This window comes from Nannospalax galili, unplaced genomic scaffold (genome assembly GCF_000622305.1).
Source record: "Nannospalax galili isolate Female #2095 unplaced genomic scaffold, S.galili_v1.0 scaffold356, whole genome shotgun sequence".
Classification (NCBI taxonomy): Eukaryota; Metazoa; Chordata; class Mammalia; order Rodentia; family Spalacidae; genus Nannospalax; species Nannospalax galili.
In genome coordinates, this window is record NW_008338126.1 from 431,666 (window position 1) to 444,032 (window position 12,367).

Here is a 12,367-nt window from a genome sequence, read left to right on the forward strand (position 1 = left end):
CTCCCTCCCTCCCTCCCTCCCTCCCTTCCTACCTTCTTTCATTCGTTCTTTCAACCAAAGACCAGAAGGGAAAAAATTAGGGAGGCAAACTGCTAATGAGAGCAGCTGTCACCCTCCAGCTTGTCCCCTGGTGCCTTGCTCTTTAATGTACAGTGACTCGGGACGAGTGTTTGCTCTGAAGGGTAACCCCTTGCTGCCTGTGCCCTTCTGAGCTTTGCTCTCAGCAGGAGGGCAACCCGAGGGGCCTACTGCTGTGATTCGTGTGGTGCCACAGCTCTAATTGGAGTCTCCTGCACCCCCAATTAAAGAAATTAAAAGGTGTGGGGATCATTCCTAGCCTTCCTCTCTTTTATACTAAAACTCAGAGCACCAGCCATAAGCAATTAGACAAAATATTCAGTAGGACCAAGGTTTATTTTCCAGAAGGAAATGAGAGAGTCTGACTTTTATCCTGTTTGGCTCTTGTTGACTATAGTATGGGCTAAGAATTTGATTCTAGTGTTTGTAAAGTGCCTACAGTTTGTTGGCACCTTTCTGGATACTGTGCCCTGTGTCCCCTTTTAGGCACAGATGAGGTAACTCAAGCTTGGAGTGATGGCTTAGGTTACCCAAGGCCGAAGAGCTGCCTGGAGAATCTGAAATGACTCACAGCCATACCCTCTGTGCTTGGCAGTTGGGGGAAGGGCACCAGGCCTGAGACCAGTCAGAGTTACCTCAGGCAGAAGCTGTATAGACAGCTGTCTAAAGCGTGTCATTTAAGCATTTAAGTGTGTCTCAGGGGCCTCCCCAAGCCTTGAATGACCCACTTATCACTTTGAGTCTGGAAGCTTACTTTCACCAAATAGATACTTTGGGAAGGGGTAATAAAGACCTTCCCCTGTCTTATGCCTTCCCTGTCAACATGGGGTGGCAGGGACTGGGTCTCACTGATCATTTTTCTCTAGATACCTAACCCTACCAGGTGTGCAGCAGGACCCGCAGATCCCAGCTGGTTTGGAACTACAGCACTGAATGATTTGTTTCACTTAAACTATCTAACAGGCCAGGGTAGAGAAATGTCTGGAAGCCGTGGCTAGCTGCTCAGTTTAAGAGTTTGGGAATGCTCAGCAGGGGGAAAGAAAACTAGTGTCTCCTTTCCCACTGAGTGATGCCAGGACTGTGTGGTCTTGGATTTGATTACAAGGAAGACAGCGGTAAAGCTCAAGGCACTGCCCTGAGTCATAGATGCTAGTCCATGAGGAGGTGTCTGATGAGGACACTGGGTGTCCAGGAGGAGCCCTGTGAAGAACATTTATCTAGGTTTTCAGCTCCATCTGTCCCGTGTTGTACAATGGAGCCCTCGTGTTCTAGGCTGCAGCCTCTGAGCCCTGCTCTGCTTAAGCTCTGTGGCAGAAGTGCACCTTAAGAGTCAGAGCAAGCCAGTCCAATGACTCTCTAGAAAAGCCAAGTACTCTTCTCACTTATAGATGTGACTGTATTTGATTCTGGAAACATACAATATGAAGAAAGATACAGCATATCTTACAGCAAAAGCCTCAGGGTGCAAAAATGCTTAGAATTTATTTCCCAGTCTGCCAGAAAACATCTACAGCCAAGTGGGCTATGGGTTCCTGTTGCCTAAGCAGAGGTGGGGTATTTTCTAATACTTATGGCTAGCTTACCTTGCTGTAGGCTTGTGTGTGCTTGCTGTCCACGCCCTCTCCAGTCACAAGACCAGTGCTACAAGACCTCCTGAGCCTTCCATACTCCCTCACCTGTAGGCATGCCACACTTCTCCCTGTTTCCTAACATCCTGAGCCCTTACCCTGGTCAGCTGCTTGCCCCTTTTGACAGAGCACATTCCAATTCTACTGCATGATGTCTGGTGAAATCTCTTGTATGAGTTGCCCATGAATGCTGTAATAAGTAATAACAAAAACAGCACAGATATGTTTTCTTACAGTTCTGGGAGTCAAGAATTAGAAGTGAGCCTTATTGGGCTAACGCCGAGATGTTGGCAGAGCTTTGTCCCTTGAAAAGGCCATAGGAAGAATCATTGTTCCTTGGTGCATAGCCTCTTCCTCCAACATAGCTTAGCATCTTCAGATCCTTCTTTTAAACCATTTATTTATTTATTTATTTATTCATTTATTTATTCATTTGGTTTTTTGAGACAGGGTCTTCCTGGCCGGCCTGGATCTCATTATGTAGATCGTGCTGGGGTTAAAGGTGCCACACCCAGTGGAACTGTCTTATTCTGTCTGGTCTCTGCTTCTGTCACCTCTGACTTAGGCCGTTTTGCCTCCCGCCTCATGGAGACTGTAATTACATTGATAACCCAGGGTTATCTGTCCATTTCAAGATCCTTAACTTAATCTCATTTTCCAAAGCCTGTTTTGTCATGTGAGGTAAAATCATTACAGGTTGGGAAGTGGACCCTGGACACCTTTGAGGGAGCCATTGTCCAACTCACCACACCTTCCCCAGTCCCTGAGGCTACAACTGTCTGATTTTCTTCTGGTGCCCCCCCAATCCCCTAGCACTTTGCTCCGCACAGGGCTTTGGCCTCTTCTGTCAGTTACCTGCTGATAAGTCTATCCCCTCAGCCAGATCACAGGAGCCTTAAGAGCAGGACTGTGGCTTAATCTTCTGGCTATTCATTCTAGATGTCTAGTGTGGTGGCTGACGTACATCAGGTGCTTTTACATCAGGTCCTTGATTACCATTGGCCTTAGGCAGGACTTCTCTCTGAGCCTAGTTTCTCTATCCAGGAGTTAAACTTGGAGACCTTGTAGTGCCTCGCCTTTTGCAGAGATTCTATGGAACAATGACTTTGTGACTAAGCTGGGCCTGCTTTCTCAAGTAAAACGATCTTACAAACCCGTGATACTGCCCCAAATTTAGCGACTACTGCCTGCCCTTAACTCCCAAGTGTGTTGCTTCCATATAATTGGTTCAGTCCCCCAAAAACCTTGAGCATCAGGGGGTGACAGCCAAGCACTTTTATCTAAGTCTTGTCACAGCAAGCAGACTGGTCCAGACAAAAGTCACATGCCAAAAGGGAGTGAGTTTAATTTCCTCCCAGTTGCTCACTAAATGAATGCTTTCCAGAAAGAGAAGACTGTGGAGCCTGATGAAATGGAGCCTACACAGCACTGTAGACTCAGCAGAAGGACACTAGAACTCAGACAGGCCTGCTCACCAACACACCTTTGTAAATGGGGACAGAGTGCATAGGAATGTGACAGCCACAGACCTGACATACCCAAAATAGGACGACCTTGCCATCCCCAGATATACATTGTGTTTCATTTGCAGAGCCTAGATCCACAGGTGTACAAAACAGACATCATCGACAGACAGACCCAGACGCAGGCATGCTGATCCTTACTCTTCCCCATGCACACCTCTGCAGCTCCGCCAACCAAAGATTCAACCCCTATAGCTGAACTCACCCCAGGGACTGGGACAGAGGGGCGGACATCAGTTCGTTTCCTGTCCAGTGACAACCTGCATATCTGGTCACCTCCTTACTGACCCTTTAACAGATGGCAAATTAGGGGGCCCTGGGAGGGGTCAGGGGAGGGCCAGGCCCCGTGGCTGTGGGTTTAGCAGAGGAAGCAGCTGCTCCAGAACTTCATAAACACACGGCAGTCTTTCCTGGTTTTCTCTTCCTGGGGGTGTGGCCCAGATAGCAATTGCTCTTTTGTGCCTACTCTCTTCCTCCAGGATGCAGGGAAGGGTCAGGGCATTCTTTGTCTCTGCCCCAGGGCAGTGACCTTGGGAAAGGAGAGGGGCAAGAATGCTGATGTGAGGAAGAACTTTGCCTGACAACCTTGTACGGGGAAGCTCAGGGCGTAGAGTGTAGCACACACCCCAGCCAGCACCCAGCAGAGTCAGAGCCCATCCCAGGTCTCAGTTTGTCTCAGTGGCTAAAACAACAGTGCCAAGCATGTGCTTTCTGCCCCAGGAATTGGTAAGACTTCTTCCCCCTCTAATAGGTGATTCCCATCTGTTCCCTCTGGATGCATTATTGTGTTGCCTAGGTCCAGGGGAATGGAAGAAATGACCTACCTCCTACCCCCAGTCTCCCATGGCCCTGTAAAAGTTTGGCGGTAGTGCCCAAAGCTGACCGTGCCATCCAGGCCCCCATTGTCAGGTAGGCAGGGAAGTGGATGTGGCAGAGGAAGGAAACCAAAGCAGAGTCAACTTTGGCCCCCAGGGGATTTTATTAGTATCTTTACATTGCTCTAGAGTTTTCAGAGTGCATTTAAAAAAATCTCCTTTCTTGGTTCCTTTGCAGAGAGGGTCCAGGTAGGTGATGACGTAGAAACCCAGAAGGGCAGTTGTGTGTTGCCATTTGCTGGTTGGGCCTATTGGCAAGTCACTTCTCAACTGCTTTTTCCTATTCTGCAAGGCAGGTCTTACATGAGTTGTGGATTGAAAATTAAGCGACTGAGAGATGCAGTATGCCTGGCACATCGTGCTAATTGAGTGTATGCTGTGTGTTACATACGTTGCTTTCTCTTAAGGATTCAAGCTAAAAGAAGTTGCTCCTTCAAGAGCTTATAGTAGAGTAGGTTTCGGAAACTTAACACTTGACACAATAATGGCACCTGCACATAAAGTACCACCTTACCCACTATATGTGAAATATTACAGTATTTTCTAGTTTGTTTGTTTTCTAAGTGACATTTGTACACAAATACAAGGCAAAGAGATGATCAGAAAACAACTTGATTTTGTGTGAATTCTAGACTACACAAGAGTGTGGATTAGCCTGGATCAGGCAGCAAGAACAACTGGGTGATTAGATCCTGCTGTGGGATACCCAGCATGAACACTTTTCCTACCCCATCACATTCCCTTTTAGATATACCAGGACATCACAACACAGACACTGGCAAATTCACAGTGCCAGCAGCCACTGAAAGCCCTTTATTGAGGTCACAAAGTGATGACTATAATTGAGCAACTCCCCTGTAGTCAAAAGACCAGGCCGCCAAAGATAGCTTTTTCTTAGCCAGCCCTTACTGTACTGGGGCATGAGGGTGAGTCAGTTCCCAGGACTTTCTTCTCCTAAGAAGGCGCTTTACTTAATCTGAGAGACCGCTCAGTGTGATAGACTAGGAACTGAAAGGAAATCTCAAGGGCAGGGCATACTTCTGTAGTGTCAGAGGGGCTGTAGCCCTGCTCTCTGTAACTCCCCTGGGTGGCAGCCAGCTTCTATTGAGGGCTGCAACTTCTGGGCTCTGAGTACAGAGATGACTCAACACAATCTGCCCCGGAGTAGCTCGCAGTCTAGAAGGAGAAGCATGACATAGCATTTAAAGGATCACACATCAAAGCCTATGTTGTAATGCAGAAATGGAAGGTTATTAAAAGTGCAGTATGGGAACCAAAGAGAAGATGAGGGCAGCTGTGGTGAGGAAAATTATGGTGACGCCGAGGACGCAGATAAAGGACACAAGCTGTGAGGCCCAGAGCAATGAGAAGGTAGGTGGAGGATCCGAGCCCTTCATTCACCTCCTGAACTGGGCATTAATGCTCTCTTTCCAAGCCTACCCCCTCCCACCCTGGTAGGACTCAGGCATCTGCTTTCTTGGGAAGCGTCCAGGTGATTCTGGGCTGGGTTAAGGACTGCACTTTGAAGAATAGCAGACCAGACAATTTTTGATTTCTTCTGCTTCTGAGATTCTAAAATTCTTTTGTTTTTATGGTCATCTGCCCTACGCTGATCTAAGTTCAATGGAGGCTTTCCAAAGTCTCTGTGTGTCAGAACATGATTCCTGTCTTCGAGGAGCTCACTTACATTTTCTTGGATGTTCAAACACTCCAGGACTCCAGAATGTTTAAGTTAGGAACATCATGTGCTCCTGACCTAATGCCTTTCAAAATTTGCTGATTCAGCCATCCAGTGTAGTAGAAGTCTGACTGCTGGCTGGCTGCTTCTTTCTGGTCTGCACGAGTCCGGGGAAGCTTAAGCTGGGCAGCATCCCAGCAGGACGGGGCTCTGTGCCCCAGGGGTGACTGGCATCTCCACAGCAGGTGAACGTTTGTGATGAGACATCAGAAACAGCATTTCTTAGTGCTCTGACTCACTCCCTAAAATAGCCCCAGAAATTGTAGGTCTTTGCAAGCAGATCCTATCTGTGTTACACGTCTCTATACACAGCTTAAATTCATATCCACCTCTTGTGTTCTCTTTCTCTCTCCTCTCTCTCTCTTGGTTTTTTGAGCTAAGGTTTTACTATATAGCAGAAGCTGGCTTTAATCTTGATCCTCCTGCCTCAGCCTTCCAAGTGCTAGGATTACAGACGCGCACACCTGCGCCATGTACTCCTTGAGTAACTTCCTGAAGTAGGTATTGTGTCCTCCAAACATGGAGTTGGCTGATGTGTTAAGACTTGGATTTGAAAACAAGTCTGTGTTGCTTTAAAGACCAAAGCTTTTTATTAGAACCGCAGTGTGGTTGGATGGGAGAGGGTGAGGCAGTGGTGGGAGAACTGAACAGTGAGCCCTCCTTTTTAAAGTCTATAAAGAGACTCTTCACTGTGAGCTTCTTATCTCTTCATCTCGTGAGTGGGGTTCCTTTAGCCTAGAGCTGCCTTGTTTGTGTGTAGTCTTGTTCATGAAGGAAGAGCGACATTGTTCAGAGTGTTTGGGTAACCAGATCCATCTTCCGCCCTTGCATCCGATCAACACATCACAGAATGGCCCCACGTTCTAACTCAGCAGGAGGTCAGAATCACTTCCCCAAGACAATATCAGAGGGAGCCAAAATATTAGAAGGTAGAAGAAATCGTGGTTATCATTTGTGCCCCAGCATAACATCCCGATTTCAAGAGCTTTTAAGGTAACCTGTGCAAAGATTTATAGAGTTAAAAACAGAACTAGAATCAAAAGCGTTGCTTCCCCCTAAACTCGCCCCTCACCCCCTATACCACCACTGTCAGTCCCCTTCTTCAGTATCTCGAAATCCACCGTCCTCTCTTAGACCTGCAATCCCACCTTCAGGCATGCCACACCTGTGACCCCTGCAGTTCAGACAGCGCATATTAACATCTTCAAGGCAAGTCTCTCCATCTCCAGCATGATGTCTCCCCACTTAAGACACGGCAGTGATTTCTAGGGCCAAAAGAATGAGGTCTCAATGCCCAAGGATCAGAACCCCCTTCTCTCCAGCTTTACTGATCTCTCCGCCTTAGCCCTACTGAGCTTCCTTCAGTTCCTGAACATTCGGTGCTCTTTCACTCTTGAGTCTTTGCAGGCTGCTCTCTGCCTATAACAGCATTCCTGCCCTTCATCACCTGGCCAACTTCCCCTGAGCTTTCAAAACCAAGCTCAGATACCCACCCTTGGGACAAGCCTTCTAATGCCCATTCCCCATCCTTCAGTCAAGGTTAGATGCCACATTCTCTATGTCTTCAGCACACTGGCTTCTCAGTCGTGACCCTTAAACAGAATATTATTGGGGCCATGAGATGGCTCACTGGGTAAAGACACTTGCTACCTAACCTGATGACCTCTTTGATTTCTGGGACCCACATGGTGGAAGGAAAGAACCAGTTCCTGCAGGCTATCCTTTGGCATCATACAGGTGGTTGTGCCCACTTTCCCCTCACCAACGTACACACAACCACAGTATTATGGTTGGCTATTTACCTGACTTTTTCCCTTATTGGTCTTTGAGCTCCTGCAGGGCAATGAACTCTGTCATATGTATATTCTTTTTTATGTTCTTGAAACTTACCATACACCAGGAGTTTAATAAGTGTTTATTGACTGCATTCATCCCCCGCCCCCCAAATACTTAGTTTATAAAATTCCAAGAGTGAGAGGTTGGAATTGAAGGCAAGTGTTCTGGGCAGTGTAACTAGACCTCCTCTTGGTGTTTCTTATTTGTTGAGACTGTTTATGAGAGCTGTGAAGCGGAAATGTTCTTGAAACTTACCATACACCAGGAGTTTAATAAGTGTTTATTGACTGCATTCATCCCCCGCCCCCAAATACTTAGTTTATAAAATTCCAAGAGTGAGAGGATGGAATTGAAGGCAAGTGTTCTGGGCAGTGTAACTAGACCTCCTCTTGGTGTTTCTTATTTGTTGAGACTGTTTATGAGAGCTGTGAAGCGGGGCTCTGGGCTGGAAGCGGGTTTGTTCTGTGGTCCAGAGACAGCTCTGAATCTGGGCAGGGCCTTCCCAAGTTGGGCATCTGGGTTTTCTTTGTGGGTGGGGAATCATCTTCTGTAGGAAGTGGAACTGTTCCAAGCCAAGTCCTTTTCGCTTCTAATAGTTCTTTTTGGGTTTGCTGGTAAAGCATTAAGAAGACTGAACCCTGTTTGAGTCTTGACAAGATCATGTTTCATGATTCCAAGACTGTTTGTGTAACCTCAAGCCATGCCAAAGGCAGAGCACAGCTGCAGGCAGGATGAGGCCGGATCTGGCTCAAGCTCTCATCACACTGCCTGGCTGTGTCCATGTGGCATTTGAGTATGTGTCCGCCTGTAGTGCACAGTTCTATATGGGCCCATGAGGTCCTCGAGCCAGAATGATTGCTTCCTAATCAGCAGAGAGCACTTGAGAAACTCAACCGCAAACATTTATTGAGCACCTGGTAGCTATGCTCCTGTCCAGAGCATTAGGGGAAGATAAATCTTAATGAACTATGTACCAGACATGGGTAGATCTTCTAGAGCCCATTCAGGAAAGAAATACTAATGTGTGGTGGATATGAGCCCACAAAGCGAGACTAGGAGATGAGTGTTTGGTAGAGATGGGGGTGCTGATTTCTGCTGTATTTGCACATGCTAGACAGAAGGAGTCTAGGAGAAGGTTTCTAAGAAATCAGGGCTTTGGGAATAATCTGGTTGTTAAACTAGAGTAAGTGGAGTGGAGAGCCAGTGATGGAGATTTGATCTCTTCCTGGGAGACAAAGTGAAGATGAAAGGAGCCTAATTTTCAGGTAGAGAATTGGCCACTGTCTCTGCACCTGCCAAATGATAACATCATTTTAGTTGAGTCATGAGATATGGGGAAGTGTGGGGAGGGGCTACGGTGAGGAAGATGAAAAGCTAGTATTGAACACATTGAATATTACCCATTTCTGCTCACATCTCCTTCTTCTGGGGGCACTTGAAGGTCCCTTCCTATGCATGAAGAAGGATCCCTACCCAGCAGGAGAGTCTCAAGCCTCCAGCAGGTGGTAGAGACAGGTTTCTACCCTCCACCCTGCAGTTTGATTATCTAAGAGGCACTTCCTTAGAAAAGGAAAGGGGAACCTAACTTTTTCCTTTAACAAAATGTCCCTTTCAATGGTAATTAAGTGATAGATGTAGTAAGATCTTACATTTCTAGGTAATGGTTCGTTTTCTTTTAGTAGCATAGACACAGATTAGCTTCCTTTGGGGGAAAGAAAAAAAAAAAAACCAAGTACCTTTTAGCAACAACAACAACAAAATTGAAATATTTGAGTAGGTAACATGTACAAAATTAAAAGGTTCATAGGGTTTGGCCATGGCCAGCAGGTCTGCTGCACAGTTATCTTCCAGCATCTCCAAGGTAACCTGTGTTACGTTTCTTGTGATTTTTACAGCACTTTGCAGATGTCTGTGTTACTGCAGAAGGAACACTCTGGAAATCAGTTCAGCATAGTCTAGTGTCCTGTGGCCAGGGCCTGGCTGCCTTAGTTCAGTGAATTCTTATTAGGAACTTTATTTTCTTACTAAGTGGTTAGAATGAAGCCAGTGTGCCATCATTAGTAGTAAATATATATTACCATCTGTAGGCGATACAAAAAGTTTTCAGCTTAAAAATCTCTGTGTGTGTGTGTGTGTGTGTGTGTGTGTGTGTGTGTGTTTTGCTGGAGATCAAACCTAAGGTCTTGTGCATGCTAGGTAAGCACCACTGAGCTACACCACCAGCCAGGATCTTTAAAGTGTTTCATTCCCAGTTTGAGCCCATTCATATATTTCCTATTAAATTACATGACTGACAGCTGCCACTTAAGATTATTTAATACAAACTCCTCTTGCTGTGTCCCGGGTGGATTCTGCATATTTCCTTTGCTTTGATGCAAAGCATACTTTTCTCTTACTCCCATAGCTCATCAGGTTCCTGAGCCTTTTATCATAAGCTTGCTCAGACAATAACCACATCTGAGCCATCCTTCTACCCCTGCATGTGGGTGTTTCGTAAGCATTTCCCAATCATTATGAGAAAGACAGGCAGGTCACATGCCAGGGGAGGAGGAAGAAGGCTGAGAATGAGGATAGAAGGTTTGTTCACTGACCTTGCCTCTGAGTAAGTTTCTGACTCCCTCAGCAACAAGACCCTGGCTTCTTGACCCCCATCAAATGGTTGATATCACTGGGCTTTCAGGAAAAAGTGGCCGTCGCTACTTCCTTGCTCCAGCTCCTGCTGATAGGAATTTGCATTGGCTGATCGTTTTTTTGGTCACACCCTGGATTCCTTTGTAAAGAAAAGGAAAGTACTGTGGATTAATAACTGACTAATTGTAACTCGCTTCCCATGTTACGGACTTATCTTTCTTTGCACATTGGCCTTGAGAAATAAAGGATTTTAGGTTGTAGATTCAGAGCACTGGACTGAAGTATAGTCTACTCCTACACAGCCCAGGCTTGTTACAACCTACTTCTTCAGGCCTCAGTTTCCCCGTCTTCACAGTGGTCATTGGAAGATAGGAGCTCTACGGTCCTTCTCTATTTAAAGACCTATGATTTGGGGCCCCTGTTCCTACTGCCTATGAGTTTCCTACTTTCCCTTTGCCTGTCCCTGAGCCCCATGTGACATTTACTGACTGGGCTCTCTGGTTTGTGCTCCTAGGTGTTCTTCGTGTCTGACCTCTTCAAGACTAAGACAACCCTCTCGCTGCCTTCCCCTGCTATCAGGAAGGAGATCCTGTCACCTGTGGACATTATCGACAGGAACAATCACCACAACATGGTGTAGGTGCTGCCGGCGGCCGAGCTGTTTTTCTGGAATGACCGCTGACAGCATGCCCTGCTGCTCTCCAATCTCATCAGACAGTAGAATGTAGGGAAAAGCTTTTTGCCCAACTGATTTTGAAAACATTTAAAGAAAAAAAAAAAGTCTTACCTTGTGGCTTTCCAAAATAGGTAGTGTTTGAGTGTGTGGAGACAACAGTAAGCCAGCCCCAGCGCCGGAGTCCTGAGTCCTGGCTGTACTTTTGTTAAGTGTTCATGTTCTAGTGAGCACAGGCTGGTCAGGAGCAAACACTAGAATGACTGAGCACAGGCTGTGATCAGCTTTGTGACCTGAGAAATCCCAAGCCAATGAGAACAGCGCAAGCTCATGTCGTGGCACGCGACACCAGAATCAGCACTGAATCGGCCCTCTGCCTGCCCCACTCTACTGTGACTTCAGGAAGTTTTGTTTTGCTTTTTGAAATACCAGTAATGAGTACATTTGCTCAGTCAAGTGATCCTGCAGTCCTGAGGCCTCTATCACCTCCCCTGCCCACAGGCCAACAATCACAGCCCCTCACTTTAGAGATTAGGAGACCCTTTGTGGAAGAGTGAACTTCACAAATAGCACAATTTCGGAAGACACGGAGGGTGTAGACCCCCATCTGCTTTCTTCTGATGAACCATCCCATGACGCTAAACTACCACTGCAGACTGCTGCTGAGTGTACGTCAGTCTCCAGGCACTTGCACATGTAGAAACGGTTAGACTTCATTACTGCTGTTCCCGTGGGGACCCTTGCCGGGTGCTTACTGGGATTTCCTATGAGGCGTGGGGATGAGCACGGGCATGGTCAGCCTTTGGCTGATCAAAGGAACCTCAGTAAAGAGACAGGGAGGGAGAGGGCAGAATGAAAAACGAACCAACTTTTTGGCTTCTCGGGATCAGAGAGAGCCAGAGTAGCAGATGGTCTCGTGCCTGACAAGCTGCCCTTCAAGATAACGGAGCTAAGAGGGTCTTGGTAGGAGCTGCTCTTGGTAACCTCGGGATCAGAGAGAGCCAGAGTAGCAGATGGTCTCGTGCCTGACAAGCTACCCTTCAAGATAACGGAGCTAAGAGGGTCTTGGTAGGAGCTGCTCTTGGTAAGCAGTGTAAAGCACTATTGTCTTGGGGTTGACCCCCGGAACAGTTCACAATGGGTTCTGCTGGGCGGAACACATGGGTTAAATCTCCGTAGAGAGTTTTCCTCATCCTCTGTCCACAAGTGTCCTTCCAAGTAAGGTCCCACTCTAGGCAGTAGATAAGGGACCCTTCTCCTGGACCTCTGAGGAAAGGAAGAAGGGGAAAAATGCTTTTCAATATCAGATGCAGATCTTTCAAAGGGCTACATGTAACCATATGGATCAACCACATGCATATCCTTACCACAGAATCTGTCCTTTC

General features: G+C 46.8%; 1 protein-coding gene across 1 annotated transcript in view; it reads left to right on the plus strand.

The window, feature by feature from the left end:
* Plpp3 (phospholipid phosphatase 3) overlaps window positions 1-11,138 on the plus strand; it is an 81,590-nt gene extending 70,452 nt beyond the window's left edge. The window contains exon 6 of the mRNA XM_008832979.3: window positions 10,824-11,138. Within this exon, the coding sequence (XP_008831201.1) occupies window positions 10,824-10,949 (126 nt within the window). The 3' untranslated portion in view covers window positions 10,950-11,138. The remainder of the gene's footprint in view (window positions 1-10,823) is intronic.
* Window positions 11,139-12,367: the final 1,229 nt, after the last annotated feature.